Genomic DNA, 27,125 nt, shown 5'->3' on the forward strand with positions numbered 1-27,125 from the left:
TTTTTCCCTTGATCAGGGGATTGGAGACTGAGGCCATCTGCTGGTGGGGGGTGTGTGTTGGGGGTGACGGTGTGGGGAGGTAGGTGGCGGAGGGGAAAGTCTAGGGGGGACTTGGGTTTCCAAGATGTGGTGGGAGGGGATATAGGGAGAAGACAACTGGTGGCGGGGGAGGGAATGCTCCAGTTCCAGAGATTAGGACATTTATAAGCAAAATACTCTGGCCCAAAATGTAGGCCCTGTGTGGTGGTGGTGGTGGTCGTGTGTGTGTGTGTGTGTGTGTGTGTGTGTGTGTGTGTGTGTGTGTGTGTGAGTGTGACAGAGAGAGAGAGAGATTCATTTATTGATCCTCTTCTCTATGCCAGGTCTTTCATATTTGTAACCTGATGTGAATTGTTCACATTAGGCCCTAAAATTTATTAGGGAGGGATGATTGTTTAGTTTTATGAGGTTTTCACAAGGTTACATAAGCATATTAAGCCCAAATATATAATAAGTATGTTCTGATGAAATGCTACATTGTTTAATCGTTTGTCACCATAGTTAGAAAAAAAATGTTATAGAAACGTTTTTTGACATGTGAATCCTCCTCAGGCTTAGGTAGGTGAGCTGTGGATCTTTGAGCTGTGCTTGGGCACGTCTACTGCCTCAGAGATGCTGCCACACTCCCCCACACTCTCCAAACTGACTTGCTGCTTCAGCCTAAAGCACGCCCTCCTCCATTCTGGAGAGCTCCTCTTGAGTTGGAGGAGCGAATCTAGCTCTCAGCTTCACCCTGGCCTGCCCAGCAGAGGCCTGTAACGAAGGTCATTGCTGCCCTTTGCTTACAGCTTAATACGGACAACATAATATTACAGTAGAGCAAAGATTTGTCAGTCTTGCTTAGTGCCTTGTTTGATGCATTCATTTCGAATCACTTTTACATTCATGATTGAATTACATTACCCATAAAATGACAGTATTCACCCTTGAAAATAACTTTAGGGATAGGTAGGTTGCTTGAATAATCTCTGATTAGCTGCCTTGTTGCATAAATAGCTTTCGTTCTCTGAAACTTTCTGATTTATCCTTGTTTTTTGGGGGATTTTGCTTTGTGTCTGTGTTACCTGGATTCCATCTTTGAGGATTTTGTCCTGCTGAGTAGGCAAGGAGTTCTTGCTGCTTGGTAAAGAAGGGGAAAACAGCTGTTGTAACTAGCCGTGAGCCTGCTTTTCAGGCTAAGGCAAGCTGTTAGCACTTTGAAAAGCAACTGCTGAAGTCTGTCCTGTAATTCTAGCAGGAACACAGGAAAATATCCTACATTTGAATTTAAACATTCTGCGGCTTGGTCGTTTCAGTTTGTCGTCCTTACTGTTTCTTCAAATGCCCAGGACTACCTTTTCACTGAAGCTTTTCATCATCTATTAAAGATGCAAGAAGTGAGCAGGCGAGAGGAGGAGCTGTGAGCAGCTCAGCAGGGAGAAGCTAATCAAGGCAGCTGTCTCTGAATAGCTTTTCCCCCCAACGAGATGAAGCATCTTTTTTATCTTACATAAGCAATCTACCAACATTTGCAGATGCATCCCAGGCTGACCTGAATGTTCTTCCATTTCCTTGCTAGTTCTTAACCGCCCAGATGCCATCCTGGGTTCTTAACTGTGACCTTTGGGTATATTTTGTTTCTCTAAGTATTACTAGATTGAATGTCTTTGCTTTTTTGGGGTGGGGTGTAATTTATCGTGCTTGTCAAGGTTTATAGATAGTAATTATTCAAGAAATACATTTCCACTGGTTGACAGAAATGCTCACATAACTGTTCTCATGCCCTTGTCAGGTAGTTTAGGTTACAAAAATGATGGTTTGACAAATGGAGGAACTGGGGCACCATATAATTATGGAGGGTCAGACACATTCTCTGTTGTTGATTTCCATGTTCTTTCTTTTTTACAAAGATCCTTTTATTAAGAGGATAACATTTTGTTGTTACAGCCCTCCCCCCTTGCCCCCCAAAAAGCTTTGTTTCACATTGAATGTATTTGATTTGGACTTGGTGCTCTGAAAGGGAAAAAGTACCATTGTTTTTAGTTTTCCTCATTGTTCATATACAAATTTAAATTAGTATGTACCTGCTACTGTTTTTTTTTTTTTTGTGGTAGGCACCTCTGAGAGGTTTGTAGAAGGTAGAGAACATTGAAGTCAGGAAACCTGGGCCTTCATCCACTGGCTTGGGAGCTTTTGAGCTAGGTTCTACAATTAGGCCTCAGAAACCTCATCTACAAAGTAACTAGGAGATTGCCAAGTTTCTTCTGCCTCTAAAATTCCATGATTTTCCCTGTGTTTGTAAATTATAGGTCATTACAACCTAGTGAGGGTATAAGTGTGGGAGAATCCACTTTTTCTTTTTCTTTTTCTTTTATACTAACATTGTCATTTTTTTCTTTTTTTTTTTTTAAAGATTTTATTGGGGAGGGGGAACAGGACTTTATTGGGGAACAGTGTGTACTTCCAGGACTTTTTTCCAAGTCAAGTTGTTGTCCTTTCAATCTTAGTTGTGGAGGGTGCCGTTCAGCTTCAAGTTGTTGTCCCTTCAGTCTTAGTTGTGGAGGGTGCAGCTCAGCTCCAGGTCCAGTTGCAGCTTTCTAGTTGCAGGGGGCGCTGCCCACCATCCCTTGTGGGAGTCAAATCGGCAACCTTGTGGTTGAGAGGACGTGCTCCAACCAACTGAGCCAACCGGGAGCTCAGCGGCAGCTCCGCTCAAGGTGCCATGTTCAATTTTAGTTGCAGGGGGCGGAGCCCACCATCCCTTGCGGGACTCGAGGAATTGAACTGGCAACCTTGTGGTTGAGAGCCCACTGGCCCATGTGGGAATCGAACCGGCAGCCTTCGGAGTTAGGAGCACAGAGCTCTAACCGCCTGAGCTACCGGGCCGGCCCAACCCACTTTTTCTTTAAGCTAGACGTATGACTCTATGAAGACTTTGATACTTGAGGCTTAATTACAATCTGTTCTGCTAGTCTTCAGGTGGTTCTCAAGGGCAGCTGCTCTATAATTTAGAAGGCAAGCAATCTACTAGATAGAGTTCAAAACACTGGTTATAAGGATGCTCAATGAAGTTAGGGGAAGAATAGATGAAGTCAGTGAGATCTCACACAAAGAGATAGAAACTGTAAAAAGAACCAGTCAGAAATGAAGAATATAATAACTGAAATGAAGAATACATTAGATGCAACTAGCAGCGTACTAGATGATGCAGAGCATTGAGTCAGTGATTTGGAAGACAAGGTAGCAGAAAACACCCAGTTGGAACAGGAAAAAGAAAAAAATAAATGGCAATAATTGATTTTTTATAACCTCTGGGATAGCATCAGCACAACAGATTGACATCATATAAGTACCGGAAGGAGAGGAGACAGAGCAAGGAATTGAAAACCTATTTGAAGAAGTAATGACTGAAAACCTCCCTAACCTTGGCAAAGGAAATAGACATACAAGTCCAGGAAGTACAGAGAGTCCCAAACAAGATGAACCCAAAGAAGCCCACACCAAGACACATCATAATTATTATAAAATGCTGAGGTTAAAGACAAAGACTCTGAAAAGCAGTTTGTTACGTACAACGGAGCTCCCATAAGACTATCAGCTGATTTCTCAACAGAAACTTTGCAGGCCAGGAGGGATTGGCATAAAATATCTAAAGTGATGAAAAGCAAGGACCTACTCTACCCAGCAAGATTACTCTACCCAGCAAGTTTATCATTTAGAATTGAAGGACAGATAAAGAGTTTCCCAGACAAGAAAAAGCTAAAGGAGCTCCTCACTACCAAACCAGTAGTACAAGACATGTTAAAGGGACTTCTTTAAGAAGAAGAAGAAAAAGAGAAGATCAAATACATGAATAATAAAATGGAAATAACTACATACCTATCAATAATTACTTTAAATGTAAATGGATTAAATGTTCCAATCAAAAGACTTAGGGTGGCTGAATGGATAAGAAAATAAGATCCATACATATGCTGCCTACATGAGACCCACTTCAGATTGAAAAACACACACAGACTGAAAGTAAAATGATGGGAAAAGATATTTCATGCAAATGGAAACAAATAAACAAAAATCTGGAGTAGTAATATTTATATCAGACAAAATAGACTTTAAAACAAAAGCTGTAACAAGAGACAAGGACATCTCATATACAATAGCCAAGACATGGAAGAATCTAAATGTCCATTGATAGATGATTGGATAAAGAAGACATGGTACATATATAATGGAATACTACTTGACCATAAAAAATAATGAAATTTTACCATTTGTGACCATGTGGATGGACCTAGAGGGTGTTATGCTAAGTGAAATAAATGAGAGAAAGACAAATACCATATGATTTCACTGATTTGTGGAACATAAAAAACAAAATACATAAACGGACAAACAAGACAGAAACAAATTCATAGATATAGAAAACAAACTGTTGGTTGCCAGATGAAAGGGGGCTTAGGGGACTGGTGAGAAAGGTGAAGGGATTAAGAAGTGTAAATTGGCAGTTACAAAATAGTCATGGGGATGTAAGTTATATAAATATAAGTTATATAAATTTCTATTATGCTGTATGCCTGAAACAAATATAATATTGAATGTTAACTGTAATTGAAAAAAAGAATCTTTTGTCATATCTCCATTCCCAGTACTTTGTCCATATTTGAAATGATCTTGCATTCTACTTCTGGAGAACTGGTGTGATAGGTATTCTCTAGGAAACGGTAACTTGTTAATGCTAGGAGAGATAGGATAGGAAGCTGTATTCTAGAAATCAGTCTTTATTTAAAAGAGGGAGCTCTCCTTAACTCAAAATAGTATTCTATATTTTAAAATTACCAAGTGAAAAGGTGTGACCCGTCAGTACCAGGAAAATTATTCAGACTCTAAGTGTGCTTTTTGAGCCTAAACTACTCAAATTCTCCATGGCTTCTGGGAGGAAGGGTTGAACTTCATTTGGAAGAAGAGGAGAAGGTAAAATATGTTGATATTGTGTATCCAGTGATGACATGATAGGCCTGTGAAGCTTTATATTGGGGTTTTAATTCCACAGCCTTAATTTTTTCATTTAGTGAAAAAAGGAGTTCACAGGATGAGCTCCGAAAGAGTGCAGATTTACTTTAGAACTTTCCATGGTGGAAGCAATGGGAACTGGGGAATTTTGCCAGTAACCTTTGGGAATTGCATTATTTGTCTTCCCTCCTGAGGGCCTTACAAACAGCTAATTCCCCACCCAGAAGTGGTGATAGGAAGCATCAAAGGAACCTGCTTGAACTTGGTGATTATTGGTTGGTAGGCGGTGCTTGCCTAGAGGGCAGAACTAAAATCTTTAGGTTGGTAATGAAAGAAAAGTGGATTTCAAATCAGTGTAAAGAATGATTTGACCTTCATCAAGGCTGGCAAAAAGGGAAGGCTATTTTGTGAGGCAGAGGTTTTTGTCATTATGGATATTAAAGAAAGAATGATCGTTTGAGGTAAATACTCTAGGGTAAGGATCAATAAACTTACTCTGTAATAAGGCAGATAACAAGTATTTTAGGCTTTTGGATCCCATGGCCTGTACTGCAACTGCACAACTCTGCCGTTGGAGTGAAGAGGCCATCAAAGACAATGTAAACAAATGAGTATGGCTGTTGTCTTAGCTTGCTGGGTGGCCATAACAAAATGCCGAGGACTATGGGGCTTAAACAACGGAAATTGATTTCTCACAGTTCTGGAAGCTGGGAAGTCCAAGGTCAAGGTACTGGCTGATTTAGTTTGTGGTGAGGGCTGTCTTCCTAGCTTGTAGATGACCACCATTCTCTCTATGTCCTCACATGGGGATGGGGGTCAGGGGTGGGTGGGGAGAGAAAGAAAGTATTAAACTTAATTACCTCCTGAAGACCCCCAAAACAATCACATTGGGGGGTTAGGGCATCAACATGTGATTTTTCTTGGAATGGGACACAATTCAGTCCATAATAGCTGTGTTCCAATAAAATTTTATTTATAAACACTAGATATGGGTCAAATTTGGCCCAAGGACCGTAGTTTGTCAGTCTGTGGTCTAGAAGGAACCAAAACTCATCAGAAAGTAGACTATGTGATCTGTCAGCATACTTCTAGTTCAAAAGTTTTATGAATCTGGGCTGCTGTTGTTGAAGACTCAGCCAAAAGACATATTTGATTCCTATCATAGCTTGATATCACTAAAACAAATGCCCCCTTATGTAATAAGACCTCCTCCCCACTAATAATTCTGAGCACCACTGAGACATGGTTTTTGGGAAATTATTTGGGTGAGATTGATGTAATTTAGAAGTTAAGTGTACAGTCTCTAGTTTCAGATGTCTTAGTTCATATCCAAGCTTAGCCACTTATCAGCTGTGTGACCTTGGGGAAGTTACTTAACTTCTCTGTTTCCTCATCAATAAAGTGATGATGATAATAGAATTTACCATATAGCAATGTTGTGATGCTTAAATAAGGTAATACCTGTTGAGAGCGTAAAACAATGCGTAGCTCATAGTAAGTTCTTCGTAAATGTTATCTATTATTATTTTTTGAAATAAGAGAAGCCAGAGGAAATATGATAGGTAGCTAAAGGTCTTGTAGTTGTCAAAAATTTAGGCATATTTTAGAAAATAAACAGCGTTGGATCAAATTGGAGTTTAAAAACAATAAAAATGCCATAAAGGGAAAACTGAGAAGACATAGTATATACTCGGTAAGAGAAAAGCATCTTTAACAAAAAAGTGTGGTTATCTTGATGTATTTTGGTGTATCTTAGAAAAACTGGGAGGCTGTGGGTGGGTAAACTGCAAAATTGGCTGGATCAGAACAAACCTAATTCATGACTCACTGACTAGTGTTCCTAAGGATGAATCATTTACTAAGTAAAAATAGTTCTTAAGTCCAGGATTAGGTTTACTTCAATGTGCATCAACTCCATCTATACCATTGGCTGATGTGAGATGCAAGTGACAACATGTAGTGTGATCGTCCCTAGGACAGGTGTGCTGTGGTCCTGCATTTGTGAAGAATGCCAATTATGAAGTCTTTAGTCATTGATCAGCCTACAATCTTTTGTGATGATGAAACTGGAGAGTTATCAATCCCTTTCTTGTTTGTAGGAGATGGGTCCCTAAGATATTTCTCAGCTGATAACCTTCTCCCATCTCTTCTTCAGAGAGAAAAACAGAAGCCACTAAGTAGGTATTCCCTCAATTTCTTGCCATAAATCACACAAACTTAAGTGTGTCAGCACCTCCTTTCTGTGGCAGTAAAGAATGAGAACTTTCATTGGTGGCTCTGCCACCCTGGCACTCCAGCCTTTTGGGTACTTTATCACTGGTTTCTCCTGTGTAACCTAAAAAATACGGGCCTGCTTTTCCACCTTGCTCTTGCCCAAAGCTTGCTTTGGCATACTGTCTTACTTTAAAAACCCAAACCAAAACGTAAATCCGATTCTGGAGATACTAAACAATGTAAATTAAATAGATGATGGAGGAAGGGTCATATTGCTCATGTATAATTTAAAACGCTACTTCAAAACCCTCCTGAAACATTCTGCTTCCCAAAGTCCCATTCCTTAGGCAGCTGCCTCATCTTTCTTTTCTCCCCACAACCTTCCTCTTCAGCCTTGCTCCCTCTTCCTTTTCTTTTCTTCCTCTCTGTTCCTGGATTTTCCAAGTGACACTTTCCATCCCCTTCTACACAGATATAAATTTCATGTCTCTCTGCTTCTTCCATTTGCATCCTGGTATATCACTGTCCTGGGGTCCCTAGTGATGTTTTAAAAAAATGCAAATCTGATCATATTATCCTTTTTCATGAAAATCTTCAATGGCATGGCTTCCCATTGATTTAGTGTCAAGTTGCCAGACTCGTCCCATGATCCTCCAGCATGAGCGGACCCTGCCTGCCTCCTCAGTCATGCTGGTCTCCCACACCAGTTTCTCCATCACTCAAGCTCTTGGTGAGGCAGTGGTCATTCTCACTCATGGCTCTTCACACTTGCTTTTTGCTGAACTTAGTTAAAGCATCCTTCTGGGGTCAGCTGGATAGTGCTTTTCTTGCCTTCCCTCACCCAGCGTAGGTCAGGTGTTCTTCTTTCCTGTGACTATTTTCTCAGAATAACCTTTTACTTCTCCCATCCTAGTATTATCACACGTTTGTACTTGACTATATCCTATTAGCTCATGAGGGCAGGGCCAAGTTTATCTTTTTTTGTTGTTGTTGTTGTACAATATCAGCCAGGCTGAATGTTCTTTATTATTATTAAAAATATGTGTCTATCTGCTCTGCTGACTGTAGGTATGTGTTATCCTCCCTTGTCATTTGGCTTACATGCTCCACTGTCACATTTTTTTTTAATTAGTTTCAGGTGCACAAGACAAAGCAAAATTTAGACGTTTATCATTAATATCCCTCACACTGTGTGAACCCCCCTCCCCCCATCCACTATCCCTCTGTACGTTCCCCAAATTAATTTTCAAAACCACGTGGTCATCTTGTGGTTACCAACTATTTTCTAAACCTCTCACCTTCCCCTTATCCCCACCCCCCCGCCCCTCTAGCAACCCTCTGTTTTTCCTCCATGTCTCCAAAACTGTCTCTGATTAGTTCATTCACTTATTCTTTTCTTTAGATTCCGCATATAAGTGATATCATATGGTATTTGTCTTTCTCTGTCTGACTTATTTCACTTAACATAATGTTCTCTAGGTCCATCCATGTTGTTGCAAATGGTAAGATTTCTTTCTTCTTTATGGCTGCGTAATACTCCATTGTATAAATGTACCACAGTTTCGTAATCCAGTCGTCTACCGATGGGCATTTTGGTTGTTTCCAGGTAGGACCAAGTTTATCTTGATCACCATTTCATTCTCATCACTTAGCAAAGTACACTGTGCCTAGAATGTTCTCAATAAGTATTTTTTCAATAGGTAATCTACATTTACAATATATCTTTATTTTTTTCACACCTAAGTTTGTACCTTATTATATGGCTTAAAACCCTCAGTGTTTTTTCTTTATTTTGTCAAAAGGAACAAGTGGGTATCAGTCTTGGAAAACTTACGTTATCTTTTCACTTATAATTTTCTATTTATGCCCTATTTATAAAGTTTTTAAGACTTATGATTGTAATATTTTTAGAGTAGAAGTATATGCAAACTATATAATTTTAGTTGTTCTTCTTTAGGATGAAGGATGAAACTCTAAAGACTAAAAGAGAATTTCCACTGAGCTTTTTATTGCAATAGCATTTGCAGAGCACTTACTAGTTTAGAAGCTGCTTCGGTCTTTTCTTCAGCGAATCCCAAGGAGTGCAGTGATAATGCTTAGCACATTTTATACATATGTATTTATATATATAATTCTTTTCTTCCCTCTTTATGCCGTAGATAACCGTGCCCAGGAGTGGAATCTTGAAATAGAGTCTTCTTTTGATGTTGTCAGCTCAAAGCCAGTCTCTGCTCAGGTGATCGTGGAAATCCCTAAATTGCAAACACAGCAGACATACAACATTGAACTTCAGCCTGGGAAAAGGATTGTTGAGCTATTTGTGAAAATTAACAAGGTGAATGATGGTATTTCCTGAGAGGCGTTAGATGAAAAGCAATACTGTTCAAAAGAAATGGTTAGAAAGAAGGGGCTGAGTGGGAAAGAAAAATGTCGTTTTCCCATTTTCTCCTTTACTTTTAACCACTCATATATTCTGTGTATGTGTGAGCTAAGGAATGATTTTTCCAGGTTTTAAGATTTAGAAAATGGAGAACGTGTTAAATTTGGCATCCTTTCCTCTCAAGAAACTACGTGTGTGTGGTATCTTAATTTTTCTGCAGTATTTGCAGTATTCTAAATCCAAAACACATTCTAAGCATTATATTTAAATACAATGATTAATTTTGGTACTTGTAAATTATTTTGAATATTGGTGTTTATGCTACATGCAGAGTTCTAATTCTAAACTCATGATCATTTAGTAACTCTTCAGACAAAGTAAGAACTCATAACAGTTTCTTGGTCTGGGCTTAAAAGAAGAGTCAACCTCAAAGTCCTTTTCTAAACGTTAAGAATGTACAATAAATGTAAGCTTTAGCTATGGAAATGGGAAGAGTTGTTTTTTTGAACGCCCATGTTATTCTGTTCTTTCCTTTCCCTTTTGGTATATCAATCCATGCTAAACTCCTAGCATGTTGATTTTTCAATATTATCTATGGGTGACATAATTTGGCATAATCTAGGGAGGGAGAGTTATATTGTTTTAGGACCTGGAATTTCTATGAGAAGTTGATATAATGCTCTGAATCATTATATTATTTTACTACAGACTGCTAGAATGACTCATATTATTTCTTAAAAGAATATCACTGTAGAAACTTGGTGGCCTCATGGACATGGAAACCAGACTGGGTACAACATGACAATTCTTTTTAAACTGGATAAAGACTTAAAGTTTAAGAAATCAGCTAAGGTAAGCAAATACTTAAAAATATTTTGTTAAAGAAAGCATATTTCATATTAAAATAACAGTACAGATTTTTGTAGGAAAAGAAAAACTAACAAAACTCCTACATATAAACCCACCACTCAGAGATAATCATTAGTAACAGTTATAGGCATTCAAAAGCTCTGTGTGTATGTGTGTGTGTGTGTGTTTGGGTGTGGGTATATGTATAGTAAATCCTCACTTAACATCAGTAAGTTACGCAACGTAAGCCAAATGACAAATCATGAAATCAGGTTTACCATAGGCTAACTGAGTAAGAGTTAAGTTTCTATTGTACCTCATTAAAACTATAATGAAACAACGTTGAACAAAATGATGTTATTCGAATACTTGCTGTATTTATATTTTTAAATGGATCAGACTTTACTTTTTTTTTGGTTTTTGTTTTCTAATGCAATTTACTTAATTGCAAGTTTATGTAATTTAATTATTTTTTAATATATATTTTTTATTTTTCAATTACAGTTGGCCTACAATATTACATTTGTTTCAGGTATACAACATAGAGATTAGACATTTATGAATGTCTACCTTTTGAAATGATTACCTCAATAAATCTAGTATTATTTTATTTATATTTTTGTACTGTGTTTTTAAATTATATTTTATATCAAAGTAAAACATATCATTTTAAAGCTCAAATATTACTAGGAGATTTATATGAAAAATAGATCCATTGCCCAACCCCTCCTATTCCTATTTCCCACTCCTCAAAATCAATACATTTTAACTTTTACTTATTTCTTCTGCTGTTTATCTTCATTTCCCCAAATAACATGCTTCTACTGGTGTTTTCTAATTTTTCAGTTTTGTATATAGTCAACTGACTTCTAATCTAGAGGAGGAGAATAAAGCTCTCTTACATGATTCTCTGATGACCCCTGCTTGGCCCCCAACGTATACATTTTGCCTTCCTCTGCCCTCCCAATGTAGTCAAAGGCCATTTTTGTTACCTCTGTATTCAGTGTTTACATTATTATATTATGAAAATACTATTCAAAGCTGAACTACATGGTGTACTAAAATTGTATTTCCTTTCTTGTGAAGCTTTCTGTTTTCCTTAGAGTTAATAATTGCCTCTTGTTTCCAGATGCTTTGCTTTTCCTTTCTTTTCCTCTAAATTATATACAAACTCTCTAATGTACTTGAAATACCTTTGAAATATAATCATACTTACTAGGTAATCTATCCATTGTTTATTATTACTATTATTATTATTTTAATTTTTGTCATTTCTTGAAACTCTCTCCTAGAGCCATTTTCTTATTTCCCTGATCTTACTCTCTGGAATTTCTACTTGTCTGTTGTCCTGGAACATGTCATTACATGTTTGTCCAAACCCATAGAATGTACAACACCATAAATGAACGCTAATGTCAACTGTGAACTTTGGGTGATTATGATGTGTCAGCGTAGGTTCATCAATTATAACCACTGTACCACTGTGGTGGGAAATATTGATAATGGGGGAGGCTATGCATTGTGGGGGTAGGCCATTTCTGTACCCTTCCCTCAATTTTGCTGTGAAACTTAAATTGCTCTGAAAAATAAAAGTACGTATTAAAAAAAAAATTCAGAGAAAAGTGTGAGCTGGGATGTGTAATATGTAATATTTTGCTTGGTTAGTGCATATTTGAGTTCATATACAAAATATTTTACTAATTTTAATATCTTTAGAATTGAAATTTATTCTTTTTAAAATTTGTTAATGTTTTAAAACTGGAGAAAGGATCCAAGTAAAATATGACATCAGTGGTGTGTTTTAGTAGTGGCAGATATTAAAAAAACAAAATACCTTGGAATTCATTGTACTAGCACTCCATATGCTTCATACAGAGATCAAATGTGTGAGTTAATCAGATACGTCTATATAGAAGGTGATAGTGTTGAAGTAAAGAAGTCATTCTGATATTTCTGAATGGTCTGCTGCTGATCTTACAGAAGCTGTCTTGAGACAACTGGATCATTGTTTCATAAACCTCTGTTGTGGTCAGTAGTATCGGAGTGCTGCATATGTGGCCAGTTCACAGTGGAGTCCATAAAAAAACCAAAGAGATTAATCCCAGGTTTTATTTCTGCCTCCTGGAAATTATTCTTTGAAACTTGTGGAATTTGCTCTTTTGGAAACATTTCTTTATGTGTGATGTTTTCTGGACCTTTGGACAAATTTTATTCATTCTTTTTAGTCCCACCTCGTCATTGGAAAAAGCACAGAAAGTCTTTTCTAGACAAGATGGAATGCTCATTATGAAGCTAGGGCACAGTAAAACTAAATTTTGAAAAGTTAATCTGAATTTTGAACTATTGTGTGATCCAAAGAAATGTGGACATGTGAATCAGCTCAGATTTTGTCCTGTGTACAGTTTTTCTCTTTTGAATTATCTTTATTTTTTTTCCTGGTGTAGAATTTTAGATGAAGTCAATCAGATACAAACATATGCGCAAATAGCTGGAATCCGCCTTGAATAATGTACAATGAAATAACAAGCTTTAAAATTCTTTGAAGATAAGTGCACAGAAATTTTGGTGAAGACTATTTACTGTGCAACAACAAAGTATAAGGAAATAGACATTTATATAGAACAAAATAATCAAATTTTAAAGAAGAGTGCCAGGAAAAACAACCAAAGATGCTATTGTCACATTACCAGAAAAAATAAAAATAGCAATGTTCTATACCCCAATTATCTTCACCAAGAACTGGATACTTGTTCTAAAGCAATGAGTCAAATGATGTCTTGTTCACTCTCATTCAGCCATTTTTTTCTGATATTTCTGAAGAAGTACTTGAGAAGTGGAAATTTTTTTATTTCAGAGTCATTTATAAGCAGTTTAAATGGATCTCAAAGAAACAAAGACATGGATACTCCTGCATTTTTTGGAATTTAATGTGAAGTGGGATTTTTGTGAATTTCTGCCAAATTTATCTTTATGTCTAATACTTCCCAAAAATATTTGTTTATCTTTGGCTTTGTTTGAAAGAACATTTCTAAATTAAAATTAATTAAAGATGTTTCCATTGACTATGCAAGGATTGATGGAGAAATCTGGCTACATTCTTTGTAAAACATATATATGCAAAGAAGATCAATTTTTACTACATAATAATAATGGGATTGATCCAACAAGAGGACATAACTCTAGTAAACATCTATGCACCACAACATAGGAGCATCTAAATATATAAAACAGATATTGACCAACATAAAAACAGAGATCAATAATAACACAATCGTAGGGGACTTCAACACCCCACTGACACCAATGGACAGATCCTCCAGACAGAAAATCAATATGGAAACAGTGGTCTTAAATGACACATTATACCAATTGGATTTAATAAATATTTTTAGAGCATTTCACCCCAAAGCAGCAGAATATACATTCTTTTCAAGTGCATATGGAACATTTTCCAAAATAGACCATGTGCTAGACCACAAAACAAATCTCAGTAAATTTAAGAAGATTAAAATCATATCAAGCATCTTCTCTGACCACAGTGCTATGAAACTAGAAATCAATTACCAGAAAAAAACTGGAAAACACAAACATATGGGGGCTGAATAACATGCTACTAAATAATGAATGGGTCAATAATGACATCAAGGAAGAAATCAAAAGATACCTTGAGACAAACAAAAATGAAAACACAATGACCCCAAATCAATGGAAAGCAGCAAAAGCAGTCCTAAGAGGGAAATTCATAGCAATGCAGGCCTACCCAAAGAAATAAGAAAAATCTCAAATCACCAGTCTGTCTTGAAACCTAAGGGAACTGGCAAAAGAACAGCAAAATAAGCCCAAAGGGAGTACAAGAAAGGAAATAATAAAGATCAGAGCAGAAGTAAATGAAATAGGACCACACAAACAATACAAAAAGATCAATGAAACCAAGAGCTGATTCTTTGAAAAGATGAGCAAAATTGACAAACCTTTAGCCAGACTCATCAAGAAAAAGAGAGGACTCAAATTAATAAAATCAGAAATGGAAAAGGAGAAGTGACAACAGACACAACAGAAATACAAAAAAATTTTAGGAAAATACTGTGAGCAACTATAACCAACATATTAGACAATCTGGAAGAAATTGATAAATTCCTAGAAGCATACACTATTCCAAGGCTGAATCAAGAAGAAACAGAAAATCTGAACAGACCAATTACTGCTAACAAAATTGAATCAGTAATCAACAAGCTCCAAACAAACAAAAGTCCTGGACCAGATGGCCTCACAGGTGAATTTTACCAAACATTCAAAAAAGAATTGTCACCTATTCTCCTCAAACTATTGCAAACAATCCAAAAGGAGGGAAGGCTCCAAAGCTCATTTTATGAGACCACTATTACCATGGTCCCAAAACCAGACAAAGACACTACAAAAAAACACAAAAACTATAGGCTGACATCCCTAATGAACATAGATGCAAAATCCTCAACAAAATATTAGCAAACTGAATTCAGCAATACATTAAAAAGATCATATGCCATGATCAAGTGGGATTCATTCTTGGTGTGCAAGTTTGGTTCAATATCCACAAATAAATTAATATGATACACCATATTAACAAAATGAAAAATAAAAGTGATGTGGTCATATCAATAGATGCAGAGAAAGCATTTGACAAAGTCAAACATCTATTTATGATAGAAACTCTTGGCAAAGTGAGAATAGAGTGATCATGCCTCTACATAATAAAGGCCATATGTGATAAACCCACAGCTAACATAATACTCAATGGGGAAAAGCTAAAAGCATGCCCCCTAAGATCAGGAACAAGACACAGTTGCCCACTTTCACCACTTTTAGTCAACATAGTACTGGAAATTCTAGCCACAGCAGTCAAACAAGAAGAAGAAATAAAAGGCATCCAAATTGGAAAGGAGGAAGTAAAGCTGTCATTATATGTAGATAACATAATACTATATATAGAGAACCCTAAAGATTCTACTGGAAAACTATTAGAAGTGATAAATTAATTTAGTATAGTAGCAGGATACAAAATTAATATTCAGAAATCAGTTGCATTTGTATATACCAATAACAACGTATTAGAGGAGAAATTAAGAAAACAATTCCACAAACAGTTGCTTCAAAAACAATAAAATATTTAGGAATAAATTTAACCAAGGAAGTAAAAGACCTGTACTCAGAAAATTGTAAGACATCGAAGAGAGAAATTAAAGAAGATAAAAATAAATTGAAGCATATATCATGGTCATGGATAGGAAGAATTTATATAGTTAAAATGTCATACTACCTAAGGCAATACATAGATTCGATGCAATCCCTATCAAACTACTAATGACATTTTCCCTATAACTAGAACAAATAATCCTAAAATTTATATGGAACCATAAAAGACCCCAAATAGCCATGGCAATCTTCAGAAATAAGAACAAAGTGGGAGGTATCATGCTACTTGACATCAAAACATACTACAAGGCTATAGTAATCATAAAAACAGACACATAGATCAATGGAACAGAATAGAGAACCCAGAAATAAATCCATGCCTATATGGTCATTTAATCTATGACAATGGAAGCAAGAATTTACACTGGGGTAAAGACTGTCTATTAAATAAATGGTGCTGGGAAAACTGGACAAACACATGCAAAAAAAAAATGAAGCTGGACTACCTTCTTACACCATATAAAAGAATAAATTCAAAATGGATTAAAGACTTAAATGTAAGACCCGAAACCATAAAACTCCTAGAAGAAAATGTAGGAAGTAAATTCACAGGCATTACCCTTAGTAATAGTCTTATTGATATATCCCTTCAGACAAGGGAAGCAAAAGAAAAAATAAACATGTGGGATTGATTACATCAAATTAAAAAGTTTTCTTTACAGCAAAGAAAGCCATCAATAAAACAAAAAGGCATCCTACTGAATGTGAAGATATTTGTCAATGATACATCTGAGAAGGGGTTAATATCCAAAATTTATTAAAAAATTCAGAAAACTCAACACTAGAAAAACAACCCAATGAAAAAATGGGTAGAGGACATGAAGAGACATGTCTCTAAAGAGGACATACAGATGGCCAACAGACATGAAAAAATGCTCAATCTCACTAATTATTAGAGAAATCCAAATAAAAACCACAATGAGATACCACCTCACTCCTGTCAGAATGGCCATCATCAATACATCAACAAACAACAAGTGTTGGTGAGGATGTGGAGAAAAAGGAACACTTGTGTACTGTTGGTGGGATTGCAGATTGGTGCACCCATTATGGAAAACAGTATGGAAGCACAGCAAAAAAATTGAAAATGGTCCTACCTTATGAACCTGCAATTTCACTCCTGGGTATCTATCCAAAGGAATCCGAAACATTAATTTGTAAAAAATATATGCACCCCTGTGTTTATTTTAGTGCTATTCACAATAGCCAAGATATGGAAACAACCGAAATGCCCATCAATAGATGATTGGATAAAGAAACTGTGGTACATTTATACAATGGAGCATTACTCAGCCATAAAAAAGAATGACATCTTACCATTTTCAGCAACATGGGTGGACCTAGAGAATATTATGCCAAGTGAAATAAGTCCGACTGAGAAAGAACAATGCCATGTGATCTCACTTTTAAAGAATAGAATAAATGAGCAAACTAAACAGAAATAGACTCAGAGGTACAGAGAAAAACTGATGGTTGCTAGATGGGAGGGGGTTTGAGATGGGGGAGAAGGAGAAGGGATTAGAAAGTGCAAAATAGGAGTCATAATATGGTCATGGGGATATGAAATACAGTATGGGGAATATAATCAATAATGTTGTAAAGATTATGTAAGGTGTCAGATGGGCACTGGACTTATCAGGGGATCACTTCATAGACTGTGTAGATGCCTGACCATTGCTCTGTACACCTGAAGCTGAAGTAGAATGATATTGAATGTCAACTGTGTGGAGTACAGCATAGTGAAAATAGTCAATGGGATTGTAATAGCTATATACGATGTCAGAGGGGTAGTAGATTAGGGGGGGATTATCACTTTGTGAGGGGTGTAAATGTCTATTACATTGTTTTGTACACCTGAAACTAGAAAATTAAATTAGATTTTAAAAAGATCAATTTTGACAAAGTTGTTGGCATTTTTAGAAGTTAAGGCTCAAAATAGCAAATATTATTTGTTTGTATAACAAACATATGTAGATATGTTATTTCCTTTTTTTCAAAGACACATTAATGTAATCAAATATATGAATCTATTACTTTTTCTTTTTTATACTTTAATATTTATTTTATTTAAAAATGGCATGTTTTTTCATATAAAGTTAAACAAAAGAAAGCTTCATGTCTGCATCTTTTTTGGGCCATTGTCCTTATTCATTTCATTTCACTATTAATATTGGTGTTAATTTTATTGTATAGAAGAGGGAGTGTTAAAAAGTGCCCCTGTCTAGTGTCAGATACAATAAATATATATCTGGCTACAAGGATATCAGGTAACAATGATGATATAGACTCTAATCTGTAAACTCCGGTTGCGCTGTCTACAGACTTCCAGGGCACAACAGGGAGCGTCTCTCGTATGTCATCCTGCACAGGCCCGGTTGAGGAGAGCTCTTTGAGGGGTTCCAGCACTTGTTTTCCCCATACTTCTGCCTGTTAGAGCACTTTCAGAGCAGACAGAAAGGTGGTGTTTCGTTGTTTCTAAAAAATGCATGATAGGTGTGAAATGATTTTAGAAGGTGTGTTTTGGAAATACATAAAAAGTATTTGAAAAATATTTCATGTAATATTTGCCAGTGTTTAAACATGTGTTTTTTTTTTTCTTTTTAAGAAAATTACTTTTTTGAAACTCTGGTGATTTTATGAAAACTTTTAAGTATTTGATTACAAACAGCTGAGAGTAATACTCGGTTTATGAATCAATGATTCATTGCATATTAATCTGTTTGGTCTGCCCAGAGAAAGGAATTTGAGAAGTACACTATTATCCTAACAGTCACACACCTCTTAAGCCCTTTAGTCAAGATATTCTTAACTCTTGTCTAAAAAATTCATTCAACTGTCTTGTACTTTTTAAGTTAACCCTTTTATTTTTAAAAATGCAATCATAAAGCCAATTTCAAAGTTGCTAATAGAACCTTCAACTATCGAAAAGTTTGGGAATTAAAAAACTTAAAATTCAAACTGCTTGACTTACACTTTTAGGTTCTTAGATGTTTACACCTTTATTCCAGTTTTAGATAGTAATTGACTTTGTTGGGCTATTTAAAATATTTTTGATCTAGTAAGAAGACAATATATTCACTCGATGTAAATATGTGTTATTCGAGGGTCTTTTTAAAAACCTCTTTCAGAGCCTATTATTTTCTATGAAGTAAAATACTTGTTGTAGAAGAAGGCTTTTATGTTACCTATCAAGGCTGCCAGAGGACAGGGAGAATTACTGACACTAATCTCAGACCCACCAGCCTTTAACCTGTCAAAGAATGCACAGAGGGAAAAATGGCCGGTATTGACCGCTTTTCCTTTGAGGTACTGTCAGGTGGTTCAAGGTTTACTTTGACCCAGGTATAAAGTTGGGAGATAGGGATAGTTGTCTTTCATAAGAAAATGTACACCAAAAACAAAACAAACAAAAAAAAGTTGGAAGATGTGCTTTATCGTTCGTTAATAATATTTGTAATAGAATTAATAGATATAAAGAAATAAGTGAGTTCTATTTTCAGATTAGTGAGTCTCAAACTTTTTTGGACTAAGAATTGCTTTACATTTGTAAAAATTATTGAGACCCCAAAGTGCTTTTATTTATGTGGGTAAATTTTAAAACTGAGAATTAAATATTTATTTATTTTAAATCTCAATAATAAACCCATGGCATGTTACTATAGGAGTTATTTTATGAAAAATAAATTTATTTACAAAAAAGAATTTTAGAGAGAATAATCACATAGTTTTACATGTTTGTAAATCTCGCTAATGTTTTGCTTCATAGAAGGCAGCTGGATTCCCATCTGCTTCTGCATTCAGTCAATTTTCAGTATGTACTTTTTGTCGTCACATGTGAGGAAAGTCTGACCTCACACAGATACGCAGTTAGAAAGGAGAGGAGCTCTTTGAGAGCTCTCTCAAACGTTGAGTTTAATGTGATAATTAGTTAGGATTAAATTGCCTATTAACGAAGTGACTTTACTGTAATGTGCTATCAAGATTGGAAAGTTGTTAAACTATGGAATATCTTGTGCTATATTTCTTTGATTCTAAGGTGCCCATTTTGGCATATTTTAACAATACTGAAACGAGAATGTGTTTTTCAAAGATGTGTCAGTTAAACTGGCAGCAATTACCCCCTTTTTTGTGAAATCGTATCAATTTTCGTTTTAATTTTGAAATATTATCTTTAAATGTATTTCTTTGATTGTAATTACAAATGCCTATTTCATGAGGAAGACTGCAATATATTTCAGTCCTTAATGGCTTCTACATTTTTAAAAAAGAGAAAACAAAATCTCTCAATAATTTATATGGGTATATATATATTTTTTTCTGAAATGCGTACTTTCACGCTAAGTACTTCATAGCAAATAGAAAATTAACATTAAATTGTGCTTATGTAAATTGTTCAAGTTTGCTTTTCTTTTTTTTCTTAATCTCTTTTGCTTGTATTTTAAATTTGATTTTCAGTATTTAACTCTGTTCATGATAGGTTTATTTTAGGACAGTGGAACTTATAGAAGAGCCCATAGAAGGGTCGCCTGGTCTGAGTTTCTACTTCAAAATTAATGGATTTCCCATATTTCTGAAAGGATCAAACTGGATCCCAGCAGATTCATTCCAAGATCGAGTAAACTCTGAGTTGTAAGTTATCATCTTTCTTTTCTTATTCCTCTTTTTATTAACAGCCCTACAAAGCTTAAGAGTTGCACATTTTTACTTTAGTTCCAGTGGAAGAAACCGAGGGGTAATATAAATTCTAGGATGATGGAAACTTTAGAATGGAAAGGATTTTTAAATTATGTATTCCATTCTCATGAGCTATAGATAACTTACAGCTGAACTATTTGAGACTGCTGAAATCATCCAAATTTTAGAAGACTATTATATATTTTCTCTGGAGGAACAAGAAAATGACTAATGCACAGTTTGGATAGTTAGTTCCTGTGAAAAATAAAAGATGATTATAATTTGTTATTTTTTCCCATTTTTTGAAGTATACGTTACATATTTTTGTGCATGTTTTTAAAAGAATGGAAACCCATGTTTATCTCTTCATGCTAAGATATTTGCATAGTCCTTTACTTTAACCTTAATAAAAAGAGCTAAAAAAAAATCTTTAATATTCTAAGTCTAGAAAACAATTTCAAGTGTTTTTCTGAAGCTTTGAGAATAGAACTTTAAAAGAAAGTAACATTTCCTGATTGGGTTTGTAAACTACTATTTTTGTGATAGTGAAGATAAACTTTGTGAAGTGAAAATAAACACGTTTAACTTATTTACAAATGCATGTATAACTATGCCTTGTAGTATGTTCTTTAGTGTTTAGAATGTAGATGTGGTTGGTAAGTAATTTTGCCAAAACTGGTAGTAATTTCCTTATACTTTAAAATGTGTATATTGTTTTGAATTTCATACGAAATGAGATTATTCTCCAGACATAGACACAGATAATTTGCTGTCTCTCTTCCTTTTAAATACTTCACTCTTCTGCTGGCTGGTTTTGGTGGCAGCTGTTCAGCACAGCTGGGCCAATTGGTGAACCTGCCCATGGGTTCCCGTGCTGACAGTACGCCCTGGGTGCTGGTCTGGAGATGGCGGGTACATGCTCTCAAAGTGGCTGTAAATTTCTAGACTTTCCTGAGGGTAATGTGAACAGGAATTGGAAACACAGAAAGGAAATTTCCTGGAGAAAGAAGTTCTGAACTGATGGAATTGTAAAAAGGGAGATAAGAGTGAGCTCGGTACTAATATTCAAACTCTGATTTTTGTCTTGTAGCTCGAAATGGTTATATAACATTAACTCATACTTTTCAAGGGTTGTAACTTTTTCTATAGGAATAACTTTAAGACAAAAGTTTGGTTTTAAAAATAGTATAATAACATTGCTGAAAATTTAGAAAGCAGAGAAAATATATCACCCGTAATTTTTCTAGGTTTATTTTATGTGCTTACAGTTAATGTATATATAATTTTGTCTCACTTTCTTCACTTAGCATTATATGCAAACCATCATAATTTTAAAATGTGTTTTTTCTAACCGAGGTTTGAAATGTGTTTATCAGTGTGCTTTTTAAAGTCTTTTTTTAACACCCCAAATTTTCAAATTAGCATTTGTTTTAAAATCTTTTCCCTATAGGCTACGGCTCCTTTTGCAATCTGTGGTGGATGCTAACATGAATACTCTCCGGGTGTGGGGAGGAGGAATTTATGAGCAGGATGAATTCTATGAACTTTGTGATGAGTTAGGAATAATGGTGAGTAGTTGACAGCATTTTATTTCTTGATACGTTACTATATCCTTAGTTTGACCTCCAGTGTTCTGAGTGGGTGATATTGCTCATTCCTTCTTTTTTTCAGAGCCCATTTTTGTTGCAAAGGAATAGATGGCATCTTGCAAACCCACAGCTATAGTTGATAGTGAAGATCATCATTATTTAATTATTTTGTAATGAGAGACATTATATTAGTTATATCTAACTATATATCTGTTTTTCCCTGTAATTTTCTTTGTACTGTGAGAGTATGCATAAAAAAAATATTCAAAACTTTTAACTTTAAGGAGAGCTAACAAGACCTAGAGAGAAGAAAAATAATAAAATTAAATAAAGGAAAAGTGTGCTTCATGTTTTTATTAACTACTCCAACATATTTTGTGCTGGTGAGGGTTAAGCAAAGGAAATATATTTTTTCGTTTTGGTATATTACAGTTCTGAAATATAAAGCGTTCCATAGAAGAGTAGTAGTTATAATAATATTGATCATGCTGAGGGACAGGGTGATGTGACAATATTCTCTAATATTCACTGAGTGCCAGGCATTGCTCTCAGTGTTGTGCATCTTATTTTATGTCATCTTATGTTATTTTATGTCATCTTCATGCCCATTCTATGAGGTGGTTACTGTTGTCCTATGTCCCCTTTGTATGGGTAAGGAAACTGACACATGCAGCGGTTAAGTAACTCACCCACACTCACACAGTGGGGCTGCGGTAGAATCAAGATTCCCACTCAGGCCAACTGATTTGGGACCCGTGCTCTTAGCTGTTGCCTTACGACAGCGTCTCTGGGAATGAGCTGATGTGGTTTCAGTATGAAAATGTCCATGTTGTAATTTTGGGCCATGAAAAGTTAATTCCTTTATAAACAACATATGTTTCCTTAGAGTCTGGTCCATCTTTCTATACGAAATTCCCAGTGAAAATGAGAGTGAATTAGGAGTGAGGAGGGACTGGGAGGGGAGGGGGGAGCTTCTTTTTGAATTCCACATTACCCTCAACATGCTTAATATTTCTTTATTTGAATTCTCCATTCTTCTCTTTCTTTTCTGCCTGCCTAACATTTTTTCCCTTCTCAGGTTTCCCTACAGTTTTGTGCAGTTCTGGAAAGTCCCGGGGACCGTGAGTGCCTTTCCCCGTGCATAGCAGTGCTCACATGATCACACTCATCATACTAACTTGATTTTTCTTTTGTGTGGAAGGTAATCCCCACAGTTCAGAGTGAAGATTTTCTTTCTGTGTAATATAGTCTACGGAAATGCTTTTACCTTTTATCTAATTTGCTAGGTATGGCAGGATTTTATGTTTGCCTGTGCCCTTTATCCAACTGATCGGGACTTCATGGATTCAGTGAGAGCGGAAGTTACTTACCAGGTGCGTTATTGAGGTGCATTCTGAGAAGGAGGAAAACACATTTTCGTTTTTGCCTTTTGTTAAATCTCTGTTCCATCCAGCCTCACGGCTTTACCACCACCTGTACGACTCGCACATTTATCTTGGGCCCTGACTGCTCTGCTGAATTCCTGGGTCTGATATCCAGCTGCCAACTCCTTAGAGGTTTGCTAGGCATCCCAAATATAACATGTCCAAACCAAACTTACATGACCTTCTTCAAACTTGCTTTCCCTGCAGTTTTCAATAGATGGCAATGCCAGCCTTTGAATTTCTCAGGTCAAAGTTTTAAAGTGCTTCTTGACTCCTGTCTTTTGCATTCCACATATGCACACATATTTATGTGTATAGATCTATAAATGCAAGGAAGTTAGTATACCCTAGCTCTGTCCACTGAACAGGCCTAGAAACAATGAATAACCTAGTAATACTGAGCATCCTTATATTGAAATAACCTTTCCTGTTAAGAGAAGGGCTTCTTAGAGAAACGGCTGATTCCAGGTCTAGGACAGGAAACATACTAGATGATCCTGGAATATTTTGGCACGCGAATAACAAGGAAGCTATCAAAGATGTGTCGAAAGAACTTTGACAGACACTGACCAACCAAAATGGGGCAATTTGAAGTTCACTAAGGATAAAAATATCAGTGGGTTGAAATCTGTCAAGTGTGTTGAATACATGAGTTCATAATTGTAGTGTTTGTGGATACGTATATTTGGATGAAAAAAAAACCCAAAATAAATGCAAGGACATGGTTACTGTAACTCAAGATTGCAGTTACTTTGGAAGGAGGAAGGGACTGTGCTCGGGAAGGGTCGCATGAAAGCTTCTGAGGTGGTTGATAAAGTTTTCTTTCTTGGTCTGGGTGGTAGTTACAGGGTGATTGCTTTATAATAATTTACTGTGCCATAATCTGTTTCTCTCATCTGTGTTTTATTTAAAAAAAAAAAAAAAGGTTTAAAAAGTACAAATTAAATCATCCCTTGCTCAAAGCCCTCCAGATGGAGCTCCTCACAGGCCCTGTCTTGTCTGCCTACCCCTGCACCTCATCAAGCTGTGTGCCCTGGTATGCCATCCCCGTCACCCTCCCTCGTGGACCACCTCACTCATTCTGTTCTGGCCCCTCTTACCTTGACCATAACTTTCTCTGGGAAAAACCTGTCTAAATCTGCAAGTCTAGATGAGGTTGTTTGCCCTTTGTAACACACATCACACTTTGAACTTCTTGTTCAAGTTTTGTCATCCCTGCAAGACTGTAATCTCCCTGAGGCTTGGGTTTGGTCCCCTCCGTAGCCCCACTCCCTGGCTGGATTATTCATCAGGTAGATAGATGGATGGATGAATGAATATCTTTTAAAGGATTAATTATAATTATGTAGGTTGCAAACATTTCAGTTTTATTTTTAATTTCCTTTCATACAAATAATTAAAATGTGATACCTACGTGCCTTCAATTCTTTTATATATTATTAAAGTAGAGAATTTTTTATGCAGAATTTGTTAACGTTTTAAAGTAAAGCTTACCATAAAATTCTAGCTCAGTTAGAAGGGTGTCACAGAGTCACTGAAGCTTTTTGCTTCTTCAGTATTGTATTTGTGTTTCTGTCAGCACCGTAAGCATCCCCGTCACCATTGGTAGCAGCCCTCACTTACCTCGGTATATGTAGAGGCAAATAAAGGAAATACTGTTTATAAGGATGGTTTGGAAAAACACAAGTTGTTAATTTTTAAAAATGAGATATATCTCTTTAATCCATCCTTAATGCATCTCTGTGTCATGTAGGAATTACCATCTTGAATGAGACCACAGTGAGAACATCAGCTAGGATCCATCACTGTAACATCCATGGCAGTGAAAGATTAGTTGTAAACACCAGTGAGGTTATATTGCTAAAACATGTTCCCAAAGAATTTCTCTTGACCAGTTGATTCACTCTGTTGTCCTCAAAAAGATTTAATTGCCCTCTCTCCTGGGGTACATCTCCCAGTGTGTCAGAAGAACTGGATCCTTCACCTTTATGTAGGGCTGCGCCCACAGTGAGCCCACTTCCTGCAGACCTCAGTTCTTAAGGCCGGAAGGGTTTTCAGTAGATTCTCTAATTTCTTCTTCTATGTTTAGATATAGTCAGTTAATTACTTAGCTTAGTTGATTTCTCAGGATGTGACATTCATAGTTATTTCAGGAGACATCACCTTGATGCCCTAATCTTTTTTTCTTTAGACTATTCCCTACATTGTCTTTAATTCCTTGAGTATCTGGTGCTCACTTGCTTTGTAAAACCCTCTCCAGTTATCCATATGGTTGTTGACCTTGATGGAGACTGCATGGGAAACTTGATACCTTTTTCAGCTGCAGTCTTTGTTCTGCCTCATTTGTGTCATCACACAAAACTCCAACTTGCTCTTTGAAACTAACCCGTTATGTAATGCAATGTCACCTGCCTTCTGTATTTCTTAAAACTTTGTTCTGACGAGTCAGATAATGATAAGGTTGATTTACTTTTCTTGTTTAATGAAAAGGATTATAGTTTCTTCAGTTTTGATATAGCAGAGAAGAGGAACCCTACTTATTGGCGTTTATACAATCTAGATAAAGAGAATCTCAGAGATTTCTTGCAATGGATTCCCACAAGTAAAATTACTAGCCATTTTCTAATGGGTTTTCTGGCACATGAGAATTTATGTGCAGAAGTTCAATGGCTATAATTTTATGAATTATTATAGCTCTGAGTTTTTTTATGTTGAGCATTTGAAAATTATTTTGTGTTTTCTTAAATTTTAGGTCAGGAGACTGAAATCTCATCCCTCTATCATTACATGGAGTGGAAATAATGAAAATGAAGCAGCTCTGATGATGAATTGGTATCACATAGACTTCAGTCACATGGGTACCTACATCAAAGATTATGTGAAACTGTATGTGAAGAACATCCGTAAGGTCGTCTTGGCCGTAAGTAATGGTTTTTAATGCAGTAGAATTTAAGAACCTGTTGTAGAGATGGAGCAGTTTGAATATTGGTATAGTATATTTTTATGGCCCCTTTTTAGGACAACCTTTAACAATATCATTTTAATGCAGAGTAGTCCATTGAAATGGTGCAGCATGTGAAAGGATTCAAGGGTTGGGAATTTCTTTAAAAATTAACATATCTGTGGAACTCACCCCCCATACATCAATATTGTGCTTATAATTGCAGCTTGTCACACATACTTTGGAGCCCATCCATGGATCCCCAAAGGTTGAGAATATTTACATTAGATGATTCAATCACTTCTTTTCCTTTTCTTCTTCTTCTTTTTTCAATATATTAAGATAGTGAATTATGTGAATTAATTTGCTAATGACAACCTGGTCCTTGTATAAGCTTTGTATAGTATTCCTTTTTTACTCAATACTAGATTTGATTTGCTAATATTTTAGTTAGCATTAAAAAATTCATATTCATAAGTGAAATTGGTCTATAGTAAGAATTATAAACTCAAATACTTAGAAGAGCCAAACCAAATTTGTTTTAAAAAATTGAGTAAAGTAGAGTAGGTGAGGCTCACAAAGAGAGAAGAGGGGACTGTGGTAATAGGAGATTGCATGTTGGAGCTCATAACATATTTAGGATTTAAAAAATATTATCTAAATGTATGTATTGGCAAGACAGATTTGGCCTAGAGAACCCAGCTTGTATCATTTGGTATGTGTGTATGTGTTTGAGCTCACCTCAGAGAATGAATTTGGAGGCTTTTAAAAAAATGTCTATGAGCAATTTAAAT

At 36.0% G+C, this 27,125-nt stretch overlaps 1 protein-coding gene across 2 annotated transcripts in view; it reads left to right on the plus strand.

Annotated features, from left to right (window-relative positions):
- Positions 1 to 27,125, plus strand: part of MANBA (mannosidase beta) — a 78,785-nt gene that overhangs the window by 23,578 nt on the left and 28,082 nt on the right. Inside the window, exons 6-11 of one of the 2 annotated variants that reach the window (XM_019738926.2) lie at positions 9,402 to 9,577; positions 10,364 to 10,474; positions 20,181 to 20,332; positions 21,828 to 21,945; positions 23,253 to 23,339; positions 26,143 to 26,310. In XM_019738926.2, the coding sequence (XP_019594485.2) occupies positions 9,402 to 9,577; positions 10,364 to 10,474; positions 20,181 to 20,332; positions 21,828 to 21,945; positions 23,253 to 23,339; positions 26,143 to 26,310 (812 nt within the window). The remainder of the gene's footprint in view (positions 1 to 9,401; positions 9,578 to 10,363; positions 10,475 to 20,180; positions 20,333 to 21,827; positions 21,946 to 23,252; positions 23,340 to 26,142; positions 26,311 to 27,125) is intronic. The other variant, XM_019738927.2, reaches the window with a different exon arrangement.

This window comes from Rhinolophus sinicus, linkage group LG02 (assembly GCF_036562045.2).
Source record: "Rhinolophus sinicus isolate RSC01 linkage group LG02, ASM3656204v1, whole genome shotgun sequence".
NCBI classification, from domain to species: Eukaryota; Metazoa; Chordata; class Mammalia; order Chiroptera; family Rhinolophidae; genus Rhinolophus; species Rhinolophus sinicus.